General features: G+C 32.9%; 1 protein-coding gene across 1 annotated transcript; it reads left to right on the forward strand.

Annotated features, from left to right (window-relative positions):
- Window positions 1-672: 672 nt before the first annotated feature.
- Window positions 673-27279, forward strand: LOC111053133. Its single transcript, XM_039422933.1, has 17 exons — window positions 673-891; window positions 2894-3057; window positions 3203-3372; window positions 3580-3724; window positions 5209-5476; window positions 6805-6930; window positions 8223-8397; window positions 10884-11019; window positions 11186-11383; window positions 16917-17162; window positions 17735-17904; window positions 18540-18716; window positions 20615-20901; window positions 22524-22649; window positions 22797-22971; window positions 24160-24295; window positions 26878-27279. Exons 2-17 carry the CDS (start codon window positions 2953-2955, stop codon window positions 27061-27063), a joined length of 2826 nt encoding a protein of 941 aa, XP_039278867.1. The 5' UTR covers window positions 673-891; window positions 2894-2952; the 3' UTR covers window positions 27064-27279.
- Window positions 27280-27871: the final 592 nt, after the last annotated feature.

The following is a 27871-nucleotide window of genomic DNA, read 5'->3' on the forward strand; positions in this document are numbered from 1 at the left end:
AAACGTTGAGAGATCACTATACTGTGATGTCTTTAGTGAAAAAGCAGGTACCGTATTACAAAAAACTTGACCGTAATATATTACCCAAAAGTATCATTTATACAAGTATGTAGGCCTACTGTTGGCTTGGCTTTTCACGTTGCTATGGAACCGCTATAGTAAGAGAATCACTTTACTGTGAGTATTATTTGAAAATTGGAAGCCGGTATCAACTATCTTCTATAGAAGGCAGTGGTAAGGCAGAGAATTGGCAAACTCTGTTCTCCTATCTTTCCACACTGTCATTATAACGTGAACCTCACTATAAATACGGTATTCCAGATATTCAAGTACAAGCTCCCCCACCCCATGCATGAATAAAAGCTCCCACTCGTGCAAAAAAAAGGTTGTCAAGCGTTAACTTATTTCTAGCACTGCTGGCCTTTTTTGGGCCCCAATAATTTTTTTCCAAGACCCCGCAAAAATCTCATAATGACGAAGTCTGCGTCTTTGACCTCACCCCCTGTGGGGGTGGACATTTTGATATGCAGGGAAAAAACGCTGAATATTTGAAAGTCGATAATTTCTATTTTTCATGAGAATCGATAATCAATAGTCGAGATTGTATTAAGATCGATAGTCGTAGTCGACTATTGAGATCGAAATGCTGATCAGCTGATGTTGACATAAGCAGTTAACAGCTGACACCTGACATGTCTTTCTGCAAACTGCAACGGATTTCTAAGCTTGAAAGAATAACCTTACTTTTATTTATCTTTTCTAATAATTTTTTAACTCAATAAACAATAAATTATCAACTAATTTGTTATATCAAGTATCTAACATTACAGATTTACAAAAGACAAGAACATGAATTGTTCTACGTTTTTAGATCTGCATTGGATGTGTCTGGTAAGATTTAGAAGTTAATGCGGTACTTATTATTTTTATAATGCATCTTGTTTTTAGCATAATGAGCATCATAAAATATTTTTATTTAAGCTAGATAAATAGTAGTGTTGTCACTATTCCTGAATTAGGCAGTTTATTTGTGATTGATGCAAACCATATAGACCGGTAAATATATGTGATGAGTCAGTCGCATTAATAATTCACCTTCAATCAAGTTTCTCAAGGTGAAAAATGAGGTTAAAAGTTATGCTAAAATAAGCTTGTCCGTAGGAAGGGTGAATGATGATAAGAGATAAAAGTATTTAGATGTGTTCCATTGCTATTAAAAACCTCATAAATAATTTTAAGCAAAGTTAGTTCATGTTTTCACTTGTTATAATTATAATATTATTTGAATTTCTATCCATATCTTGGACAGGTCATATGTGCATGTCCACGAGTAAAGCCCAAGGAGTTATATTGCTCAATATTTTTGAAGCCGAAAACTATGGAATGGGTTTTCTTGCTGTTAAGAGTGTGCCACCAGTCTTCAGAATCCTGCGTAGGTCTGCCATGACCCTAATGATGTCCAATACTGAGGTGTCATCAGAATTGCATTCACATTATTAATCATGATTAGGAACAACTGGGGTCCCAGTGCAGATCCCTGAAGATTCCCAAAACTGACTTCACACAATTAGTGGAGAGCTGAAGACCCTCCAAATAGGAGCGAAGAAGCACCAGAGCAGGGTCTATGAGCAGGGAGCTTGTATTATGGAATATCATGTCCAATGTATCAAAAGTCTTGCCGAGATTGTCTCAAAGTGTCTTGTCCCTGAGATATCAGGCTGGTACTGAACTTCTTGGGAGCTTTTTTTAGAGCTTCTTTAGAGTTCATTCCTCGCCCCGTCTCAGAAGTACCGTACTGGATCCCCCGTATCTGAGAGTAGAACTGGCATGTGAAATCGCCACTTGCTTTTCAGCACATTGTGTATCCAGACTATGGGATCTCTGGAAGTAGTATCATAATATCGAAAACCCTCTAAAAAATCGAACTCTATGACGCCATCGATCCCACAAATGTGGGTAATGGATGAAGCAGAAGGTATTAAATAATGTACCCCCTCACTTGTTCTTCTTTCCGAAACGCTCACGTCCCTTTTTGGCGCCTGTGTGGTTGATGTAGAAGCGCTCACCCTAGTGGACGTGAAAGCACCCACCCTGGAGACGTATATAATTTGGGAAACACGAGCATTTTTCCAGGTCTGTAGACGAGTTAGAAGATATGTCCGTGCCCCGGCCAGACTCACGTACCGCCGAAACTGCGCAGTGCATCGACCTAGGGTGGACGGTTAATTGGTTTGGTTACACTGCAATGCAGGCTAAACTCCTCTGTGATACTCGCCTACCGACTTGGCAGTGCCGATAGGTAGTAACTCGTGTGTCACACCTCACGGGATATGAAAAAGCAGGTGCCCACTTGGAGGTGTGACGTTAACGTGTAGCATCGCGGCAAAAAACCTTGTCACATAGTGTCAGTACAGCAAGGCCTCGAATACGTTTAAATGATAAATTCCACAGCTTCAACAGTGGATTTTTCTTCTCTGAAGCCAAACTTTGTACTTTTTATCTGCAAACAACACATTATTTTTACAGAATTCTAACATCTGCTCTGCTACCACCTCAAATATCTTAGGAAGAGTTAATATTCGCCTGTAATTGTTAGGGTTCCCTCTATAACCTTTTTAAAAACTGGAATTTCTTTTGTTAATTTGAGTTGACTTGTACCTGAAATATTCATTTTGAAGTTAACTTGCACCTGAAATATTTATTTATTTACCACAGGGAGATGGAGATATCTTATTTTTCCCCGTACCATAATAAGAAGAAAAATTGGTGATTTTTGCTTCATTGAGAAGCAAACTTATATGTTTTCAACTCAGCTCAATGTTGAATTCAACAATATGCCTTATTAATTTTATATGTTAAATGTAATAAGTTTTTCATGATTTTCTGTTTTCAGGAGTAGCACAGCCAGCTCGATTCTGATGTAAAAGTACCAAATACGTACCTTATTTCAAAATGATTTGTCAATTCTACACGGATAAGCAAATACAAAATGTCATCTACCTTGGAGTGTGTTTCTTGGTTCTGTTTGCTGCAGATTACACTGTAACTAATATGCAGGTAAGTTTGCAATTAAATACTATCCAAAGATTTGAAAGATTCTACAAGTGTTTGACTTCAAACCCTTAGATAAACTATTTTTTTCCAGAACTAATATAATAAAGTTCACATAATACTGTAGTCTAATCAATTTTTTTATTTACAGAAAACTCTTATCAGCAGCATCCACGATGAAAACCCTGACTTCACCGTTGAAGGCTACACAAGTTTGGGATTAACTTACACTGTATTCTCTTTGAGCTTATGGTTTGGCCCATCCCTAGTATCAGTTCTTGGTATAAGAACTTCCATGGCTGTTGCAGCATTTTTTTACACGTAAGTCTCATTCATCCTCTACTAAAGAAAACTATGTTATATTATTATAATTTGTTTTGAAGATTTTAGTCAGTTTTCAAATAATGTTTATCAAGAGCACTCTTTACCTTCATTAATACGGTGTTCGTAAACCACTAATAGCCTTCTGTTAATTTGAGAATCAGGTCATTACAATATTGTAAATTTATGTATTTTGAATTTTTGCAGGCTCTACATTTTAGCATTCAATGTTGAAGAAGCTTGGGCAATTTACACGGTTGTTGTATTTGGAGGAATTGCCGGTGGAATACTTTGGACAGCAGAAGGAAACTATCTAGTTTTAAACTCTGATCCTCAGACAATATCGCGAAATGTCAGTATATTTTGGGCCTTTCTCCAATCTTCGTGAGTAATATAATTATATGCATTAAATTTAAACTGATTTAAGCATTCTTACTGGAAAACAAGAGCAGAATATTGCATACTGCTATATGCATTATTTCTCAACCGGTGAAGCAAGCATCATTTATTCAGCTCAATAGAGTGTTCAAAGATAAACTAACGCGAAGGTTTATTAATAGCATTTTTCTCCCTTCAACGTAATCTTTTTTAAATAAGGTTTTGTTTCAATATCCAAGGCTAAAGTGAGGCAAACGTTTTAATGGCATTGGAAAAAGATATAAGAACAGCGTTGCCGATTCTCTGCCTTTTTTAAAGGCTAGCTGATAGATAGCTAACTAGTATATAATTATATACTAGTATGATTCAGAGGCCCGGGTTCAAATCCCGGCCCGGGCAAGATATTTATCTCGGGCCACACCCGTGTTTCGGATGGACACGTTAATCCGTTGGTCCCGGCTGCCTGAAAAGCAGTCGTTAGGTCATGTCAGAGGCCCTGAAATTGATCAGTTGCGACCTGAAAACTCTGACACCAGACCTGAGCCAGCCAGGTCACACGATATTATTATTATTATTTATTAGTATATAATTATGATGTATTATTACCTAACTGTTCATTCTTGTTTAAAATAATCATATATATATATATATATATATATATATATATATATATATATATATATATATATATATATATATATATATTAGGTCTATATTTTATTCGTCAAGAATATATAATATTTTTCAATGATTAAAAAATTATAAATTTTCAAGATTGAGAATAAATATTTTATTAAATGATTATATTTTTTCTGAAAAACGATTTGGCAACTTTTTAGAGCGAGATAAGGATAGCGATTTTCTGCTTTGTAGAATGATAGACAAGGATTTCAACACCAATGTTGACCAGATACTGTCATTATAACGAGTCCTGGACCTCACTATTTAATGTAGCCTACTTTTCTGCACATTATATCAATATTTTTTTCTAGTGTGATTTCCAGTTCTATTACTCTAGAACCTAACTTTTTCACTGCTTTTATCATCCTTATCAAACTATTTAAAATGTCTTCTGTTCAATTTCTTGTTTATGTTCACCTACTTGTATGTATACATAAAAATTAAAAATCAAAATACCCTATACATTACAAGTATTTATACATTTATACACACATGTTTCCCAACTGAGGAAAAATCAGTTTTTGTTCTGTATACAAGTATAAAGTAATAAAGCAATAGACTGCTGTAAGAGAGAATCGTTATTTTGATGATCTTGTTTTGTTTGCTCTGGTGCTAAGGAAATCGTTTGTGTTTATTCATTGTATATAAGTTCTGGCTTTTTATAAGTTTAACCATAGTTAAAATTTAATCTTTGTGTCAGCGATAGAATCGTAAATGCATTCCGAAATTGCAGAGTTTTCTTATTAAATACAGTTCATGATTTCATATATGTTTCAGATCTCTTTTTGGAAATTTGTTCACGTTTTACCAATTCGAGGAAAATCTATAATAGACGGCCCCACTCGCCGGCTGGTGATTTATATACTAGGAGCATTAGCTGGTGTATCAAGCATTATGTTTCTATTTCTGAGACCAGTCAAATCGAGAACGCCTTCAGTGATGAATCAACAAATGAAGGAGGGGCCATTAAAGGAATTCTTCAAGACTTGGTCCTTATTTAAATCGAAAAATATGCTCATATTGAACATAATTTTTTGTTACACAGGTAAAATTCTGTAATTTTCTTACATACATTTTCATACAAAACAGGTTGCTATAGTAGTCTCAGTAGGAGATGGGCCATGGCTAATAGTTTGAATAGGAAAAATTGTCTACTAAGCATGCGCACATCTGAAAATGTTTGGTATGAAACAGAGTTGCCAATTGTGAGTTTTTTGCATTAAATCTCAGCCATTTTTTATAACCCAGCTTATCAGGATGACTTGGGTACACATTGTTGGTAGGCCTATTTACATCTTGAAGGATTCTATCTTCCAGGGACCATCTCTTAGTGCATAATTACAAAAATACTTTTATTGAATAATTTAGACTAATTTCACTATAATTTCAACTAATATCACGAGTACAAAGTTTTATTACAAATTTCCAAGTGATTCGTTTTTAATGAAAGAATGTATTCCGTGTGGAAAATTGAGAGGAATAATAGTAATCACTTATGCTTGGATTTCATTTCAACAATATATTATTATTAGTTGAAAAGTTCTTAAATGATAGGGTGTTATAATTTGTTCAACCATTAAATTACAGTTATTTGTATGTAGAGTTTAGAAGAATGTTATAATTTATGTGACGTGCTATATTTTTGTAAGCTTCTATTATTCTATTTATTTCATGTATTTTTCAATACCTGTTAACATGGCCAGTTGTAAAGTGTTGTGGCTTAATAAGATTGAATTTTAATTTGAATTATGGCAGAGAGATATCCTTTTGAATGTACAGCTTCAGCTTCGCCTTAATACCCAATATAATTTCCTGTAATTGGCTGATACACGTAAGAGATAGGAAATTCACGAATGACGCATCATCACGAGTGAACTACTCAACTGATTAACTTGAAATTTTGCATATAGTTTATCAATTTACCGATGATGGTTATAGGCCTATTTGAAATTCTTCAAGTTTTCAGTAGCTCCTAGACCCTTGCGGAGCACAGGTTACCTGCTAGTAGTTCAAATCAAGTTGAAGTTTAATGAAACAACATATTCTGTAACTTTATAAAATTAATTCAAATATCCAATAAATAGAACTAATTACTCCTGCTACTGCAACATATTCTGTGCCCATACAGATTGAAGAAGAGGATTTTCCAATTTCGCTTTTAGTTCAAAGTAGGCCTATACTTCTCCAGGACAGATTTATCCATCAACCACACTAATCTTCAAATTCACTCAAATTTATCAATAATTATTTCATAAATAACGTCGCTATTCAATCGCTGCTTTATTGTCGATTCGTTAATCAAAATTAATATTTCACAGTTTGCTTATTCTGTAATTCCTGCAATGAAATTAATAGAAATTCATCCTCTTACAGGGTTACAGCATGCTTTTATCTATGCAATTTATAGTCCAAGCATAGGATTCACTGGTGCTTTCGGTAACATCTCAAAGCAGTTAGTACCACTCTCAGGAATATTCATTTCACTTGGAGAAGTGGTTGGTAAGTTTTTTATTGAATTTGTTCATTTAGAATATAATAAGAGAGAGTAGGGTTGTGTTTGTTCGCATCAGAACATGTCAACTTGTGGATTGCATACCGGGAAAACGGGAATTATTTAGATCTCCAAACTCTGCACATAGATTCTAAAAATATCAATCTCGTGCACCTCAAAGCCCAAATTTCAATTTTCCTTCTATATTTTTCAGAATTAATGTTCAAATTTCATTCATGGGACATGAGTATATACCAAAGAACTATAATCAACACCTCTTCGAAACAGATGGTTAAAATTGGCAACTGAATTAATAACCAGTCCAATTTTGTCAGTTTGGCATTAAGTTGAGGAAGGTTTCTAAACATTATTTGAGTTTTGGCACTTTATTAGGTTAGCACCAATTGGAAGAACTTATCTATACTATAATAAAGGAAATAACTGGCTCATACACGTACTGGATAGGAAAATTATGTTTGACGCATCATCACGTCTGAACTACTGGACTGATTAACTTAAAATAAATTTTGCATATAGATTCATTTTTTACCGAGAATAATTGTTATATTCAAATCTTCAAGATTTCATTACAAGATGTCAAGTTTTTATTTAGACCCTTGCGAAGCACGGGTTACCTGCTAGTTTAGAACAAATAAGAAATCGTCACCTCAAGGTTTAGAAAAAATATGTTGAATTATCAATCATAATTTTTGATAATTGTTTGAAAACACTTTTTTAAGGTAGGTTTTCGTTTGTGTGACACGATTCGACATCCGAGAAAGAATAGATTCTTCTCTCAGTGTAAAAAGCTGGCTGTGAACCTGTGAATATTCCCATAAGTATTAAAAGTATTCTTCTGTGGTCGTCGAATCGTGTCTCATAAACGAAAACCTACTTTTACTAGTAAAACATTAAGTTACGGGAAACAGCTTGCCTTCTGATTGATTCGATTGACTATAGTATAGAACTATAACCATTTTATTCATTTATTGTTAGAGCCAATTCGGAAGAAGACAACAGGCTATACCCAAAACTCTCTCTATCTCTCTTCGCACTCCCAGGTATAAAATAAAGGCAGTCATTCTCTTGTATTCTATTCTATTCTCTCTCAAACTTTGATGGATAAATAGTTTCCAAAACAAGAAGGTTATGATTTCACTTTTCTAATAAACTTTCAACCAATTTTACCATTGAAATTCATTCAATGTATATTGAACTCGTTTAATGTATGTTAATAAATTATCTAATTTGAAAATTGGTATTAATAATAAATACTATTCATTTGTTTTTCTGCTTTCAGGAGGTTGCTTGCAAATAATTTTCAATAGTTGTATTGGAAAGTTGAAATATAAGAGGATAGGCATCATAATACTTGGTTTGATGATGCAGTTTTGTGCATTCATAATAATATTTTTGAATCTACCCGACAATTCAGTGTTTGGGGAAACTTCTGATAGTGCAATAATAGAGACGAGGTAAGTCACAAAGTTCATTGAATGACAAATTGCAAATTACTCAAACTCATAGGTTACCAGCTAAATTATCATCGAAATCAGAAGTTTAATGATAATGTACTTTAAAGTTTCAATTCACAGTGCACTTTATTACTGTTGGTTGATAATCAATCAGTAATTCCTCTTTTATATAAGTCTAGGTGTACTTACATGTCGATTTAAATTTTTTGTAAATTTAAGCTCGACGTGTGTCAAGCCATAGGGCCTATCTTCAGAGTACAACATGAAGTACTTGGATAGTCGATTTTGAATTTGTAAGTCTTATAGGGTTGATGAATGTTGGATTTGCTGAATAGTAGAGGAAATAATTGATGGTGTGGAATAATTTAAGCATTTGGGGGTAGTGTGTATTCAGTTACTTTATAGAATAGTGTCATATAATAACAGTTATTATATACCTTATAAACTTGTTATTAATGAGAATAACTGATAAGATATAAATGCTCATGTATGTAGGTCTGACATGCGATCCCGCTAATATCTTGCTGAAATAATATCCTCGCTTCGGATATATTTTGCAAAAAATGGCAACAGGAAATCTCATTTTGACTGCTGTTTGTGATCAAAAATGCAAGAGTTGGGAAGAAATATCAGTGGAAATTGAAATGAATCATTGTAGAATAAGAATAGTATATTTTCTATGAAGTAAAGTTCATTTTTAGAGATTCACCCGACTGACATAGTTCTGACTGACATAGACTGACATTTGTGTACTTTCTTAGGGAAAGAAGTGTATCGAACTTCTTCCAAGGGGGTGCTTTCGCTGGATTTACTAATCAAATGAGAAAGTATTGAAAATCTTTACCCTCTAATATCGTACATTACTTCATTATATATAAATAAAAATTAGAAATCTAAGTACCCATTTAAATTTGTTCAATCACGACATGTTTCGGCTATATAAAGCCATTATCAAGTGATTGGAAATCATTTTTAAAGGGTACTTAGATTTATAATTTTTATTCATATTTAAGAGTTGCCCTAAAGAAAAAAAAGACAACTCCATCAGATACTCCACCAAATGGCACCTGTGTATTAATATTCTTGTTCCCAGTTTTGATTAGTTGCTATTTTGACTAGTAAATTGCTTCGTACGACAGATTTCGTATACAGACGAATCTGTATTTCGTATACAGATATATATTTGTATACGGTGTCACACTATCTTCACCCATTCATAGGCAAATATAGCTCACTATTTCATTTTTTTTAAAGCTTATTATATTATTCAATTCACAGTCATTGGACCATATGAATAAAGTTGAGAATTTGCTTATACTTCTAAATATTGAGCATATGTTTCATTTTCTATGAATAAACGTGAGCAAAACCTTTTGCTCATGCTCATCAAAAAAATAGTTTGAGCATTTGCTCAACTTTGAAGCAAATGCTTGGTGAGTCTAGTCTGGAGCAGCTTTTCACCTTTTGCTCATAGTAAAATGGCTCAACTAATTGGTGTCATTTAGAGGAAACTATACCAGATACGATTACAACCAATAGCTGAGAACTATAAAACTATTTTTAGATTCAACCATGACATATATCACCATTATTCCTACAAAAGAATAAATACAAAAGATACATACCCGATATGAAGATAGCCATCACAGAATAGGAAATAGTCATTCATTCAACATTATTCCTACGAAAGAATAAATACAAAAGATACCTATCCGATATAAAAATAGCCATTACAGAATAGGAAATAGGCATTTAAGAAGATGAGAGTGTAGACGATTATAAGAAGGCTATTGAGATGATAAGATTATGCTGAAGATTATTATAGAGATGACATTTTTTCACGCTATCATTTCAAAATTCAGAACTCAACTAAACTAAAACTCAATTCATAGATAGAGAACAGAGCCGACGACCAAACACAAGCGGTGTCTATACTTGCATATTTAGTGCTTACGTGAGTAGCACATTCTAACATTTCACTATAAAAACAAAGTAAGGCCACAAAGGCAAATCAGCCGATGAAAATCTTTAAAATATGTGAGCATTTGCTCCAGAGTTCAGGAGCATAAGGTAAGATAAGGTAAAGCTTATTCATATAAAAATGAGCAAATGCTTATGCTTCTACCTAATGCTCATGAGCAAAACCTTATGCTCCATGCTCATGCTCTGTTTTTATTCATATGGTCCATTTTCTTTGAATTTTTCAATATAATTTCATCATCATTCATTCATTAGATTAAGTCATTACCATCATTGTTGCACGTTTTTATTAATGTCAAAATTCATCTACGATTCGTAGAATACCTTAATGAGCAGAACAATTTTCTGTGCACTTTTTATTAATTTACCTCAATGAAGCAAGTGACTCCTTCATCCAGTCCTATTAATAAAGTATGAAATTGAATTATTCAATAGCATTGATATAGTAAAATACTATAAGTTGACTTGATATGATTCAAAATTCTAATTTAATTCATCTATTCCAGTGCAGTGTTGGCCATGCTGTGCAGTTTCCTCTTGGGATTAGGAGATAGTTGTCTCAACACACAAAACTATTCTATAATCGCTGTGATTTTTCCCGAAGACAGTGCTCAGTCTTCAGCTCTCTATAAATTCATCAAGGTGAGCAATCATTCATCAATAATACTGTATTCTATTCATAATGATCGAACTCTTAGTAGCGTCATATGACTGTACCGCTGTCCTGTAAACTAGACATAGATATTTGGTTAATTCATTGATCAATAAGCTCTTAGAAGTACAGTAATTGATACTATTGTTTTCGCAGAGCCTGTTCGTTGCTGTAGGACTGTATACTTCAAGTCATATTGGGCTTTACACGCAACTTAGCATACTGTTCCCGATGGCATTAATTGGACTAGCATCTTTCATCATTGTAGATAGAAGTGTAATTGCTGAATCACGTATCAGCGAACAGCAAAATCTATCAAAAAGGGAAACTATTGAAAGGTTACAGGTTGATGAATAGGACCGGTATTTTCAATAATACTTGAAAAAAGCAATCCCCATCCTGTGATGTACTAGATTTATAAGCTCGTCGATTTTTTATGGAAGGCTGATGAACTAGAAAACGTTTAATCATCTTTTCCCAAAGGTCAAGTATGATTGTGAAATTGTGTTAAATCTTTATCCTAAATTACATCGAATCCTAACTAACGTACATCGAAAATTCCGACCAATTTTTAATTTTTTTTTTATTGATTATCGTCAAAAAAATGTCATGCAAATATTAGTTTATCCTCCAAACTGTAAATTGGAAAATTGAAACCTTGTGAGAGAACCTGAAGAAATTGTTTATCCTACAAATTGTAAATTGGAGAATTGAAACCTTGTGAGAGAACCTGAAGAAATTATTGTTGAATGTAGGATTGAAATTTCTTACAAAATCTTTTGACGTATTGGCTCTTTCACTGTTCATATAGTTAACGTTTGACTTACCAATGATTTAAGAAGGCATTGCAATGGAGTCAAATTTTATTTATACTGTAATGATCACATGAAGTGACAATTTGCAGACCCCACTTGTGGTTCCAACTACCAGATACGTTTCTAGTAGGAGATGATCTTCCTCTAATAGTGATTTAAACGGTATCTCTTTCCTCATTGAATTCATTTGTCGGGGTGTTTCTTCTCGCTTGTGTCTGTTGTTTGCTTGAGTCACATGATTAGATTGAATAATTAGATGGACCCCTTGCAAAAATTGTCACTGTGTGTTGGGAGATAATCAGTCTGAGTGCCAGTGACGTCAAAATCAAAGCAATCTTCCTTCAACAGTTAACTCACCAATCTTTCACTTATCTGCTGTATACAAATAAAGTGTTGAGTCAGTATCAGAAATAGTCGCTGAGCAGATATTAGTGGTGATAACTCTACTCCTTTTTATCAACCCTGAGTGTACAGTAAAAGGTCTACGTGAAATGGGTGATGGCATGATGGAAGCTTGGATAGTTTTGGATCTCTCATTTCATAATCTGAATCCAAAATTGTGATTTTGTTCATTAGTAAATTTCTGGTCACTTTTTCAATCTCGTTTGAGCTAGTAATTGACGCTTAATGACCAGTTCTAATTCTCTCTGTTATTATAAAAATCGTCCTCTAATCGGTGGGCGCAAGGTGTAGATTTTATTTTATTAGACACTATCCGAAATAAGATAATTCCAATGGTGAAGATGATATTAGGAATAAACTGCACAAATATTGGATTTCATTCATCTCTATTCTGTATAGGGCTACTTTTTATAGAAATAGAAATAAAAATAAAAATCTCAGTACCCTTTTTGAATTATTTAATCGCAACATGTTTCGGACATTGATTTTCAAGACTTGAAAATGGCATCAATGTCCGAAACATGTTGTGATTAAATAATTCAAAAATGGTACTGAGATTTTTATTTTTATTTCTATTTCTATTGGATTTCATTTATTTTTGACTACTTGAAAACCAAGAAATCAAAAATATTTTGAGTTTGTAGCAATCATGTTGAAAAACATATCCATAAAAATAATTATCAGGTAGCCTACTTATTTATTCAGGAAAGTTTCTTTGGAATTATATAATTACAGAAGATATGCTGATACTAAAAATTTGTAGTCATAGCTAATTAAAGTAACCTATTTATAAAACAAAAAAATTCTTCATAAAATGTTATGCAATAAGAAATATTTATTGTATTAATTACAAGAATAATTTATTGATTCTTCTTCACTTTCACTACAATTGCAAAGAACACCATAATTTGCATAAATCATAAAAATATAATACGAATCAAATGGCTCATAAGACTTCTGTCTGATCGTGAGCCTATTAGGAACTTGGACCCGACTTTTTTCATTAAGTACACAATTTTATATGGTTTTATACTTGGGTTCTCCATCTTTCTCTCGATTCCCCTCTCTATCATGGTTTCAATGCAGTTCAATAGTTCAATTGTAACGTCAATAAGCTTCCATTTTAATTAGACAAATCTGAAATATTCTTTCATTTTTCTTTAATTATTAGTATAATTAATTCCCCATCATATTATCATCTTCTTGTAACAGATAAAGAAGCTTCATTAAGACTAACGAACAAATTGTAATTCAGTTTCAATTTTTTTAGGGACTAAAACAGTATTGAACTGTGAATAGTATTGTATAGTACAAATGCCAGAATTAGCGATTCCTTTAGTTATTAGGAAAACTTACAAGTGCCATATCATAATTCATTCCATATGATTGCTAAAAAGTACAGTATTATATTTTAAATTATTTACACGTTATCATTTGGAATTGAAAATTATCATCGAAACTGGTGCTTAAATTACATTAGTTATGATAGATTATATTTTCATATATAAATTATCTAAATATTGTTCATACCATAAGATGGTTGATTTGTATTATAACTAGGGTAGAATATCTTATGTCCTGGCTGGCTGGCTCTGTTGTTAAGAGGTCTTCAGGTCGCACCGAATTGAAGGTGTAGGTTTTTGGTAACTTTTCAGTGGTGGATTTTTTTCTCGATTTTGATACAATTAAGTTATGAAAATGAAACACTTTTCCCAGGAAAAACGTTTTTTGGTTATTAATTTTTGAGACTTGAATTTTCTAACAGATCATTTCAAATTATGTAAAATAAAATGTAATACAATTTTAGGATACATTCATTCTTCACGGTAGTAATAGAAGTGATTGAATAAGACATTTTTTTTCTAAGAATATTATTTTCAAGAAAATGATTCTATTCCAAAAATGACTCGAAATAAATTGAGTTATTTAAAAAAATCCAATAACGCTCTCAAAAAGTATTATGTTGATAAACAATGTTCAACAATATTTATTCAATATATTTAGCGATATTCAATCAACAATACCCTGAAGAATTTGCCCTCAAAATTTAATGGAATTATCTGTTAAATTTGAAATGATCTGTTTCAAATATTTCAACTTTAGGCTTAACTTGATGGAATCTAAATTGAAAACATTGAAAAATGAAATTTCAACATTAAAAGTTCTGTGTTTATGTAATAATTTATGTAATTTTCTCATGACGTGGCCTATACAAATTGTAATTTGTCTTTGGCAATAGATGGATTTTGATTTGATTTTTGATTCCCAAAACGCTGATGCACAGCCTTAATGCCAGGCCCTCTGACGTCACTCGAAGAGGCAGCCAGTACCGAAAGCTCAAGTATTTTAATTTTTTTAGATAACCAGGTATAGCTGGATGGTTATATATGGATTTAGATAATAATAGTAAAAGTACCTAATCAAACTAGGTACTGATTTTTAAAGTTTTATTTCGTTATAAAGGTGGTAGTAAAACTACTTTGTTGTTCTTATTGATTCAATCATTTTGTAAAACTGTTGAAATAAACTAAAATAATTTATTTGAAAGTATGCGTTGTTGACCGTCAAACCTTTTTACTTTCCTTGCCCTATTACCAAAGGTAAGGAAAGTATTGCTTTCCGAAAAAAATTAAGGTATCCCAATTTCTAAATTTCTATACGTTTCAAGGTCCCCTGAGTCCAAAAAAGTGATTTCTGGGTATTGGTCTGTATGTGTGTGTGTGTGTGTGTGTGTGTGTGTGTGTGTGTGTGTGTGTGTGTGTGTGTGTGTGTGTGTGTGTGTGTGTGTGTGTGTGTGTGTGTATGAGTGTATGTGCGTCTGTGTACACGATATCTCATCTCCCAATTAACTAACGGAATGACTTGGAATTTGGAACTTAAGGTCCTTTACACTATAAGGATCCGACACGAACAATTTAGATCAAATGCAATCCAAGATGGCGGCTAAAATGGCGAAAATGTTGTCAAAAACAGGGGTTTTCGCGATTTTCTCGAAAACGGCTCCAACGATTTTGATCAAATTCATACCTGAAATAGTCATTGATAAGCTATATCAACTGCCACAAGTCTCATATCTGTAAAAAATTCAGGAGCTCCACCCCATCTATGCAAAGTTTGATTTTAGATTTCCAATTATCAGGTCTCGGATATAATTTAAACGAAAAATTTCGAGTGGAAAAGATTCATCATGAAAATCTCTTCAATTGATGTCCAGTAACATTTTCACCTAAAATTGAAAATAAGCTTGAAATTTGAGAAAATGTGATTATTCAATTGCAAACTTTTGGCAACTGTTGATTCTATTAAATCATTCACTATGAAGAGATAGCAGATCTCGTGTGTATCCAGCGCTATTGTCCTGTCACCAGCTGGCTTAGATCTTTGAATAGTAGACTCTTGAGATGCGCATCAACACTAGCGTCAGGTGATCAATTTTCATAACGGCAAGGAAAGTTGTGTGAGTGCGCCACACCAGATTTTTGAAATAGGAAAATAATCTAAAATGAAAATCAAGTCTCAATTACAACTGCCGGATAATAGTGACTTCACACATTGAATCATTCAGCAGCAACATGATCATTACCGTAGCCACCTCTAATAGATCAGAATGTATTAGATTAGAATGTATTATTTATATATTCTTATGTATTAGAGGTGGCCATGTCATTACCCAAGCACAACAGCCAAAGAGCTACAAGAACAGACTGTATTGAATTTAATACACATCATGACTGAATAGAATAATATTTTTTTATAATGCTTTCATGAACTCTAGACTCGTTCTTGTGTAATGGAAAAGATGGTTATGAACCTTCAATTATGGGTGAGTTTCAAACCATCGGAAAGTGATATTGAAGCTCATAACTGTTGAGCTGAACAAGGGGACTAAGCACTGCTATCTTATATAATTTGAGAGATTTGATTGTATTATAATAATGAACATAGGTTCAAATATGTATGTGCAAAAGAGAGTGACAATAAAAAAAGACACAGGAACTCAGTGATTTAGAAATAGTACAAGGTTATACTACCAAGTGTTGTAAAATAATCGAATCATTGACACAGTCAGGCGTTCTATGAAGACAACACTTTAAAACAATAAGAGATACGGAAGTTGATTAGGCGTTGAACCCTTTATCAAGGCATGCATTAAAATCTTGAAAATTATATTGCAGCTACCTAATTGAAGGTTTAGGCCATGATACATATCACCGTTTTATTAGCAAATTCCATTCATCATGCTTACAATATTTTTTATTGCGCACGAGTTTATCACACTTCGATACTTAATGTGACATGTAATATTGCTATTGCGTACAAGACTTATAAATGCCATGCCGCAAGATATGTTTAATAAATGACAGTAGAGATTAGCAGGTAACAGGTATGAAGTCTAGACAAGCAGACGGTCTTATCAGACGTTGTAAATCAACTAGGAGTAGCTTTCGAAGCAATGATCACCCTGCATACTCTTGTAAGGTGGAAAGGTTAACTTAGTATAACTAAATGATAACATTCAATACATTCCAAAGTCACAGTCTCAGCTCATTAACCAATTGCTGCAGAATGCATAATTGGAGCGTGATGAAAAATTACATTTTAAGATAAGTTTTATCTCAACGGTATCTCTGTTCACATAAATCGTTCAAATTTACGTTGTTGTTCAGTAAAAATGCTTTAGAAAATCACCGATTTTTCAACGGTCAGTTCCTATTCGAATTACGGTATCTATTCAGAATGAATGTAGGATTTTCATAAGTGGGTTATTATTTAAATACGAGCAATTAACCAACCTTCAAACAACAGAGTGCTTAGAAATGTGTGCGACTGTGTCATACGGTACTGTTAATGTTATATTTCTCTCTATTTGTTTCCTGATATTGTTTGCAGCCGATTTGACTATCCAGAATTGTGAGGTGAGTAGCTTAAATTCTTTCCCTAATAAACTCCAAAAAATAGAATATTTATCTTCCTTGAAAATATTTCTTTCTACTATTCATTTTTTGCTAATACATTATGGATCCACTATTGCAGATGGGCTCCAAACTTCTGAGCTCCGAGTGACATTGACATGAAGCTATAATTATAGTGAAGTAAATATCTCTTGATGTTGCTTTCCATGACGAAACACTACCGTATATAATAACTTTGTTGTAGTTGAGACACTGTGTTACTTGTAAATATTTGAAAAACACTTACTTTTCTTGGAGTATTGAGGAATGCATTTCACTCCTAAAGAGGAGCTGTGAGGTGATTTCGAGTGCATCATAAATGATTTAGTCTATATTGTGCGAATATTGAAATGTAAGGTGATGTTAGGTGCAACAAAGTTTATTTATTTTGGGGAAAATTATGGTAGGCTATACCTTATTATTATTAACATAATATCTGTTTATGCTTATACAATCATTTAAAAAAAACTGTTTTGTTTTTGAAACAAGTATAATTTGAAGGGATATAGACTATTAATAAATTTAATTATTTCCAGAAAACACTAATTTCGAGCATTCATATAGACTATAATGACTTCAATGTTGATGGGTATCACATATTATCATTGTTGTACATATCTTTTGGTCTATTCTTATGGCTTGGACCATCTACGGTACACTTAATGGGACTTCGAACCAGTTTATCGTTTGCATCGGCTCTCTACTTGTGAGTACAAGCATACTAATTAATTTTAACATCATAAATATATCGGTAGCATTAACTAGTTTTTATCTTTCACATTCCTTCATTCAATCCACTGACCAGATCTTCGGATTATGTTATAGATTCTATCCCGTTCATTATTAGTTCCTGATAGCTTCAAGATTTTCATTTGCTGGAAATAACTGATAGAGACATTAGTGTCTTCCTGACTAACACTATTTACAAACTCATAATTGCGTATGGGCTGATAAGTTGACTGAGCCTTGTGGTTAAGTGAAGTTGTCATTTTGCCTTGACCGTGGCTTCTAACTAGATAAAGACTATGTCTGAATCAAATGGAAAATTAAATACATTTTGGAGTAATATCTTTTTTATAAATACAATTATCTTATTGCTACATAATTAAATGAAATATTTATAACTAGGCTATTTGTGGATTAAAAAAATAAATATAATATAGCGGTATTCAATTCACTTTACTTCAAATTCATTCATTCCCTCTCCAATGATACAAACAAGTCTGAAAACACTTGTTTATACTTTGTATTTTTCCAGTGATTATTGTACAATGTTTTTTGTGCAATATAATTGATCTGAAATGAAACTTTAATCCATCAATTGTTCACATCTGTTTTTAGATTATTCATTATGTCGTTCCTAGTGGAGAAGTCATGGGTATTGTACGGTGCAGCCATTATTGGCGGAATCGGAGCGGGAATTCTTTGGACAGCAGAAGGAAAATATATGATCCTAAATTGTACTCCCGAAACAGTCGGCAGAAATATTGGCATTTTCTTCGCAATCTACAATTTGTCGTGAGTTACCAATTTATATATTTTAGAGTCTAGGTTGAGTAAAATTGACAGAGTCAGATTGACAAAAAAATTAAAAAGGGTACCGTACTTAATTTTTTTATTTTCATTTATTGACAATTGACAGTAGTCCTAGTCATAGATGTATGCTACTAGTGATTTATGACGCCTTAGATTTTTTATTTTCATTTATTGATAATTAAGAGTGAGTAGCCCTAACCAAAAAATTTGATATCAATAGAGACAGATGTATGTTACTAGTGATTTATGAAGCCCATACACAAGGAACTCGCCCCAAGCCACAGTCTGAAGAAAATCAGCACATACGGTACAAATGAAACTGACACTTTCTTTTCTTGTTCAAGTTTATTCTATCTTTTCTTGTTCGTCATTCGGAACTGCAACTAGAAAGCAGCTCTCCTGCAATATATATGACACGTCAAAGTTTTGTAATCCAATATTACTAATATTACACCATATAGAAACAACAGCATTACCTATATTATAATAATTTGCTGATAAGATTGTACAACATTTTTTGCTTCATCAGTAACAGTAAAAGTTGTGGTATGAAGCTGGATAATATGGGTAATAATATCATGCTTCATGCCATATCTTCCGCTAACTACCAGGACTCGTTCATTGAATTCAATTTATTCATTAGACTCGTTCAGTGTTAAATGTACAAAGTATGATGAATAATAATCGAAGTTAACAATACTAGAATAAATGAGAAAGTAAATGCAATGTTAAAAGTAAAATATTTCAATTCTAGATTATAAAAATAGTACATTGTCAGGATAATAATATAAGAATAAGAATGACTATGCCCCGACGAATCTGTGTGGAAAACATATTACAAAACCTAATGATATTAATATATTTCCTTCACAAATTAGCCGGGGCCTTAAGATTGCTGTGGCCCTCCTGAAGAATTATTAGCACAGCTAATTCAATGTCTAGGAACGGATAGAATTTTCTATCATTTGCTATCCTCATGCGCCATTACCTTTTGGGTCTTTTCAGGCAAGGGCGGACAAGGTCCTGAATTACTGAAGAAAATTAAGCTTTGTTTGTTTAATTGATAATTTAATAGACATCTGTGTCTATAGGCTGTGTCTGTGTACTTAAAGTAATGTACGAGGGTCACTTTTTCATCATGACACATGCAGCATATTATCATCCCCACCATCGCCCTAAGATCGGTGCGGCCAGATCGTCAATTATTGCTGTCGAGCATAAAAGACTCACAAAACCAATAGACCCAATTTGTAATAGACCCACAAACTTTGCATCCTCACTTGAGTCTGCCGCCAAGTGCTTTCGTAGTATAATTAGTTTTTGCAAGCAAAATTAAATAGTCCAGCATAAATCTAAAGAAAAATTATTGAAATTTACACAGAAAACGTTATGAATGATGCTGTTGTACGTGAATGGTCTCCGAAAATGAAAGACGTCAGTTGAAATGACTCCCAAAATCGTCGTGATGCATGACTACTTGTTTTCACAGTATGGTGCGACCAAACGGTTTCTCCAACAATTCAAATAGAATAATTTAATCACCCACCGTTCGAACCTTACTTGACCACCAATAACTTATACTTTCTTCCTAAACTCAGGTTATGACTCTGAGGGCAGAGCTTTCATACTAACGAGGAGCTCCAAAAAATCTTAGAGCCCACTTCACTCATTTTGCGACAGCATTTTATGAAGAGGGTTTTGGTAGGCTGGTTTATTGATATATTATGATAAATGCCTCAACCTTCACGGCAATTATGTTGAAGAATAATCATAAGTATTTTTTGGTGAAAAATCATTCTTTTATTTGTGGCCAATCGTATAGGTTGAATGAAGAATGCATTCGTATTTTTCCATTTGAATGGTGAAATGATGTGTTTCAGATCTCTGTGTGGCAATGTATTCGCCTACTACAAACTGTTTGGCAAAAGTTACATAGACGAGGAAACGAGAACGGTGATAATATCGAGCATGGCTGGATTAGCTGCAGTTGCCACTGTTCTGTTGGCCCTCCTGCGAAAACCACCGCAGGACATCAGGCCTGCGCAGGCGCAGTTAGCCAATCAGCCTGCCACACAAACAAAAAATGCTCTGAGCGAGTTGAAGAGAACATGGACTGTTTTCACAACTAAGGAGATGCTCTTATTGACCATCACATTTGCTTATACAGGTGAATAAATCACTGTACTCAATAATAGCAAACATGTGTTCATCTACTACTAATAATATATAATAAAATAAAGGAAAGAATTGGTTTATACACGTACGGTATAGGAAATTCACGAATGACGCATCATCAGGTCTGAACTACTGGACTGATTAACTTTAAATTTTTGCATAGAAATTCTTAATTTACCAAGGATGGTTATAGGCCTATCTTAAATACTTCAAGATTTCAGTACAATAGGTCAGGTTATCAGTTTGTCAAGTTTTTAAATAGGCCCTTGCGGAGCACGTGTTACCCGTTAGTAATAAATAAAATGCATTTATAAGGAAACATTTATTATTAAATAATACTATCTAGGAAGTAGCTTCTGCGTTATTTTTGTATATTTCTAAGGAAAATCAGTTTATATCCAGTTGTGAACCTGGAGGCCCCTGCAAAACTAAGAGGTTTTATGGTTGATGGACATTCGAACAATGCAAACTAATGCTCTAAAACAATTCAAATATTTATAAAAGAATGTTAAGTTAGCATGTCGTTAGTTGGATATTTTTTATGAATGTATCCTATCTTTGTTAAACCAGACAAATGTATTTGTCGTCTATTGTCGGACTTCTTTTTTGTAAAAAAAATATTAAATTCATACGAATAAGTTCGTTTTTTTTTGAAATATTACACTAAAGAGGGAAGGACAGCCGGCATTATGTTGTTGAAACTCAACTCATCACTATAGAATAGAATAGAATAAATTTTATTTCACTTGCTCAAAATGCAATACAATATGAATATATAGTACATAGTATATATTTATGCATTATACAATATTATTACAAAGCATCTAAAATAAATAAATAAAAGTATATAATACATAACTAGCATATTACCTTTTTTTATGAATAATAAACTGTAAATTTTAAAATTTGAAGGGAATTTTGTATTATGACCAAATGAACATAAAATATATCTTCTCGAAAATACAAATATATTATATCAATTAACATTGTAAAACCAAAAAATAATGTTTTATATGCAAATTGATGCAAGTGGAATAAATACTAGCTTGCAAAGTGAGAGAAATATCACTTGAGTGCAAGCAGGAGTCGTTTGGTTCTTCAAACGCACACACACACAAGCGCACACACACACACATTCACAAATTACAAAAATTATAAATGCCTAATAGGACTCAAATTTTGAGGTACAAAATTATTCAAAGGGTGTATAATCATGCTCATTGCAGCACAATAAACCATTCCTCAACATCATTTGGACGAGCTTCGAAAAGCCAAGGCTTTAGTTTTGATTTAAATTTAAGGTTCTCAAATTTTTAATTTCTGCAGGCAGAATATTGTAGAACTTCGGCCCAAGAAATAGAAAGCACTTCTGAAAGAGAGTACAGCTTGCTTTAGGGCATCTCACCAATCCCAGAGTTATCTGCCGCGTTTGCTGGGAATGATTACCCTCAACCATGGGCTGACCAAAGCTTCCACTCATCCTGTAGAATAGAGATAGGACCTTGAAGATGTACATATGTCTGAGAGGCTATTATGTGATTCCAATGAACTTTCGATTTGCCAGAAATGTATGAGAAATATTTTTATTAGCAGTGTTTTTCGTTTTTTCTCTAGGAATGCAACAAGCTTTCAATGCTGGAATTTATAGTCCAAGTATAGGATTTACCCTTCAATTGGGGAAAACATCCAAACAGCTCGTGCCTCTTTCTGGAATGTTCGTCGGACTCGGACAGTTCATAAGTGAGTAGAATGTGAACTATTTTCAAATCAATATGATGTTGAGGTAGAAAATTAGTTATTTTGAACGATGCTTTTGAAGGTTTTTCGTCGAAGAATCATCAAGTTGACTTGTATTCATTGAAAGCTAGCCTCTCAATATTGTTATAGGTGGATTACTCCAAATGCTGCTAGGAAAACGATTGAGCAAAATAGTTTGGGGCAGGAGAATCATGATCTTCTGTACTGTTTCTCTGCAATTGCTTGCTTTCGCATTGATCTCAATCAACATTCCGTCTAAAGCAGTATTTGGCAATACTGAGGATGAAGCTATAATAAAAAGCAAGTACGTTATGAGTAATCAATAGTCGATATTTTTTATCTACATTTTATCATCTCTATTGTGATTTATTGATACCCAAAGCTAAAGAGTTGAAGTGAACAGTGCAAGCATTATTTATTTATTTATTTATCTATTATTTATTTATTTATCTATTATTTATTTATTTATTATTTATTATTTATTTATTTATTTATTTATTTATTTATTTATTTATTTATTTATTTATTTATCATTTAAAATCAACTTAAGGACAAAGAAACAGACTACAGTCGAAAACTTCTTTTCATCCCAATTTCATAAAATAAATTGTCCAAATAAAGGTTATGTGCGACTTTCCAATTCTTCACTAATTTCCACATTGAAACAAAACACAAACACTTGAAACAATCAATTTTGAATTTAGAAAGATTAAGATCTAAGATTTTGCAGATTATGAGGCAAGAGGTCTTGTAGTTTTTTCTGATTGTGTTTTACAATAATTGTGTTGAGATATTATTGTTAAAACAAATGCAAATAACATCTAAGGTTGATTTTACATTATAAAAGTAATAATTATTTGACATTATGGCACCAATAAGTAAACAAGTCATCAATAATTAATAACATGGTCAAGGTTTTCTTAAAAGAATAGGAATGAATTACCGTACATTTGCAATGTTCAAAATTTTATTTTGAATCAAATACCTTAGTGTTCACCGTTCTAGTTCTGGTCAATAACATGGATAGTTTAAAATTGTACTTATTTTGATCTAATCAATCTGTCAAATACTGTGATATTCACCAATATTGCATTTGAATTTTATACATCATCGATTAGAGCCTGTTCACATGACAGCGATTTACGCTCGGTTGTCGCGCGATTGACCAACCGAGCGGTTGCCAGGTATAGGGAAACACATGGTGCCGTACACATGCATCGCTCGGTTTTAATAGTCGCCGGCGAATCGCGGCGGTTGTAATCTCAGACTTAACCGAGGGCAAATCGCTATCATATGTGTACGAGACTGGCAAATCGAGCGATTTGCCAACCGCGCGACAACCGAGCGTAAGTCGCTGTCATGTGAACAAGCTCTTAGAATTCTTGATAGTAGTCTTAATTTTGAACAGTATGTTCATTGAATTCATATTCTATGAAGTTTTTGAACTTATTTCATTACTAAAATTTCCTGATCAAATCATCATTTTTTTCAGTGTTCACATAGCAATACTGTGTAGTTTTTTACTTGGAATAGGAGATGGAGGACTTAATACTCAGAATTTTGCAATAATTGCAAATATTTTCCCAGATGATAGTGCTCAATCATTTGCTCTCTACAAATTTACAAAGGCAAGTGAAATTCATAAATTTAAAATCAGAAATTCTATCAATAATATATTAATTATAGTTAAAATTTATAAATTTTCAAATAAAATCAAGTCATTTACATCTCAAAATCATATTTGTATTCAAGACAAAAAAGATAAGTCTCAGTGTATTCATTAACCCTGTATTATTCGAATTTAGTTCCATCATTACACGCGCGGGGTGAATATTACTCCATTTGATTCAAGTATATTATAACATTCCTGAAATGATTTTATTTGAAAATCAGTTTATAGAATCAATTTATAACTCCTTAGAGAATATACTAATATATTACTAGTAGTTCTGTGAACAGTAGACCTCGCGCAGTTATAAAATCACAGTCTCTTCTAATACTGTCAATCAGAGTAAATTTTGTCCTGTCATGTCGGCGAGATATCAGTGTATAAACGACTAATGGCTGTTTGGGTTGTTGTATCGACAATGCTAATAGTTTGATGTAAACAGCTATATTTTTATGCTACTATCATCAAGAGCTTACCGAGTTGAAAGCAGAGAAAAGTTGGGAGAAAATACTATGCTACTTCAAGTTAAATGAATGCCTCACTGCATGCTACTAATATACGACACAACAGCTGTTTTCTCACTAAGCTACATAGAGATATTGAATCGCATGCGTCATTGCATGCAATTAATAATCCACTCTCGACAGCTGATTCATGATAAATTAATCTTTAGTCTGATTTTTACTTTCCTTGCCCTATTACCATAGGTAAGGAAAGTATTGCTTTCCAAAAAAATTTAAGGTACCCTAATTTCATGTTTTCTATACGTTTCAAGGTTCCCTGAGTCCAAAAACATGATTTTTGGGTGTTGGTCTGTGTGTGTGGGCGTGTGTGTATGTCTGTGAACACGATAACTCCATTCCTAATTAACCGATTGACTTGAAATTTTAAACTTAAGGTCCTTATACCATGAGGATCCGACAATGAGAAATTCAATAAAGTTCAATTCAAAATGGCGGAAAAAATGGTGGATAATGACTAAAAAACCATGTTTTTCACGGTTTTCTCGAAAACGGCTTTAACTATTTTCTTCAAATTTATACCATGGATAGCTATCTATAAGCCCTATCAACTGACATGAGTCTCATTTCTGGGAAAATTGCAGGAGCTCCGTAATATTCTTGAGAAAAATGGCGGATACTTACTAAAAAACCATGTTTTTCACGATTTTCTAAAAAATGACATGACCGATTTTTTTTCAAATTCATACCCTGTATAGTTATATATCAGCTCTATTAACTAGCATGACTCTCCTCCCTGAGAAACTAACAGGGGGTCCACCCCATCCTTGAGAAATTTACTTTGTAACCTCCTTCTCGTGCTTGAGGTAGGTGGGTAGAGCAGTTTATTCAAAAGAACACACGTCGATATTTTATTTGTAGAACAGGTGTTTTGACAACTTTTAAAAAATCCTCAAATTTCATAATATTTAAACAAAGGAAAATGTACTCTGAAAACAATAACAATAGTATAATCGTAGTTTTAATAAAATTATTCAGCCACTAATATATGCCAATCGGCATAATGCTATTCCCCTAGATCCGTAGATTATCCTCGTTTAAGAATGAGGCTTACAGATCAATGAACAAGGGAAGTTGTGTGTGTACCACACCAGATTTTTACTCTGATATTGGCGTATGAAGGAGGCTCCTTTTCCTTTTATATTATCCTTGAAATGCAAAATTTCAAAAAACCTTGTATATACGTCGACGCGAAATTTAAAAAGGAACATACCTGTCAAATTTCATGAAAATCTATTACCGCGTTTCGCCGTAAATGCGCAACACACGTATAAACATAAAGAGAAATGCAAAACCGTCTACTTGAATTTTAGACTTCACTTTGCTCGGTCGATTATTGTAATAAAATCATTCCATTCCAGAATAAAACGTATCACAATTACATCGTGAATTATCAAAATTATATCTACTGTAACGTGAATTTGTATAAATAAAACTAATCAGAAATCAATGTTTTATATTTTCAAATTGTTCAGAAATGTAAAGTCTCGTGTAGATAAAGTTAAGAAAATACAAAATACTCATATTTATTCAATCTCAATATCTATTAGAGACAGTAAATATGATCACAACCTAAAATATTATTCATATAAAAAAAATGTTACAGGCAGTAGAGTTCTAAGTGCATGTTTGTCAGATACTGAAACAGACTATACTGAAGTACAGACTACTGAGATATCAAAGTCGGTATTGTCAACGGCAGAAGCCAGTATACCACAAACATTCAGGAGTCATATTTACCCCTTGCGAGTAATGTAGGGTAAATGATCTAATAATACTGTTTCAATTCTAAATAGTTTATTTTTGTTTTGATCATTGAATTATTTTTAAATTAAAAACGTGAAAAGCAGTCGCTCTGAAGAATATAATTATATTTCCAATGACATATAGAACGTAAATAAATAAGGGCGCCATGTGTTCCAAACAATTAATTAAATATCAAACGTAAAGCGCTCAGTGTCACTACTGTTTATTACTGTTCATGCCAACAATAATTCTAATCCATTTAATTATTTTTCAGGCTATCTTTGTGTCGATTGGATTTTTTGTTTCGAGTCGCTTGAATCTCTACCTGCAGCTTCTTATTTTAGCCACAGGTGGTATAATTGGAGTTGCATCATACTTTTATGTTGATTACAGTTCAACTTCTCAACATAACAACAAATCACTGCAGAATGGAGAGAACAAATCGCAAATGTTAACATGAAAGAATTCTGAACCCTTTATACAATTCTTTATAGTGTGATAAGTCTCAATATTTCTCAGACATTCTTGAGGTGAATAGTCGATACAGTCTGCTCAAAGTTGAAATCCTAAAAAAAGTATATTATAATGTAGAATGGTTGTACTTCGTAAAAGTATGGAAAATTGGTGCTCTTAAAAATAGTAACTCGATTCGTAACGTATCAAACCGCTTTTTGTAGATATTGAATTTTGTTTGTCTATCTTGTTTATGAGATCGGACTCTTTTTTCTTGCTAATGATGCCCATGCACATATGTGTATATAAATTATATGTGGGTGATGAGGTCAGGATAATAAATATAAATAATGTCAGACGGAATGGGAATCGAACCCATGATCAGTGCAGCAAAAGAAGACTGAAGTTTCCCCGTTAATGCACTATAAAAGATAAGAGAAAAGTGAGTTATATATTACATAAATTTTGATTCCTTTAATAATTCGTCATTATTTTTATTGGATAAATAGTAATCGATCTCAATAAGAACTAAGTCAGTGCCAACACCTGTTTGAATTTTTTTATTAAATTTTCCATCTAATTGAAAAAAATAATTTTATTTTTGTCACATCCACATTCATCAGTGTACATTTTGTACACAAAACTGCAGTTTCGTGTTGAAACTAACACATCTTCTTCACAATTCTTGAGCTTTACATGGATGTACTTTTTTAGTTTTTATAATGTTAACGTTTTCAACAGAACTGGAATTAATTTTAATTTTTCATGTTTGTAATTTAGAATGTTCTTATTGTTAGGTTATAAAGTGAATCACA

This window comes from Nilaparvata lugens, chromosome 3 (genome assembly GCF_014356525.2).
Source record: "Nilaparvata lugens isolate BPH chromosome 3, ASM1435652v1, whole genome shotgun sequence".
NCBI classification, from domain to species: Eukaryota; Metazoa; Arthropoda; class Insecta; order Hemiptera; family Delphacidae; genus Nilaparvata; species Nilaparvata lugens.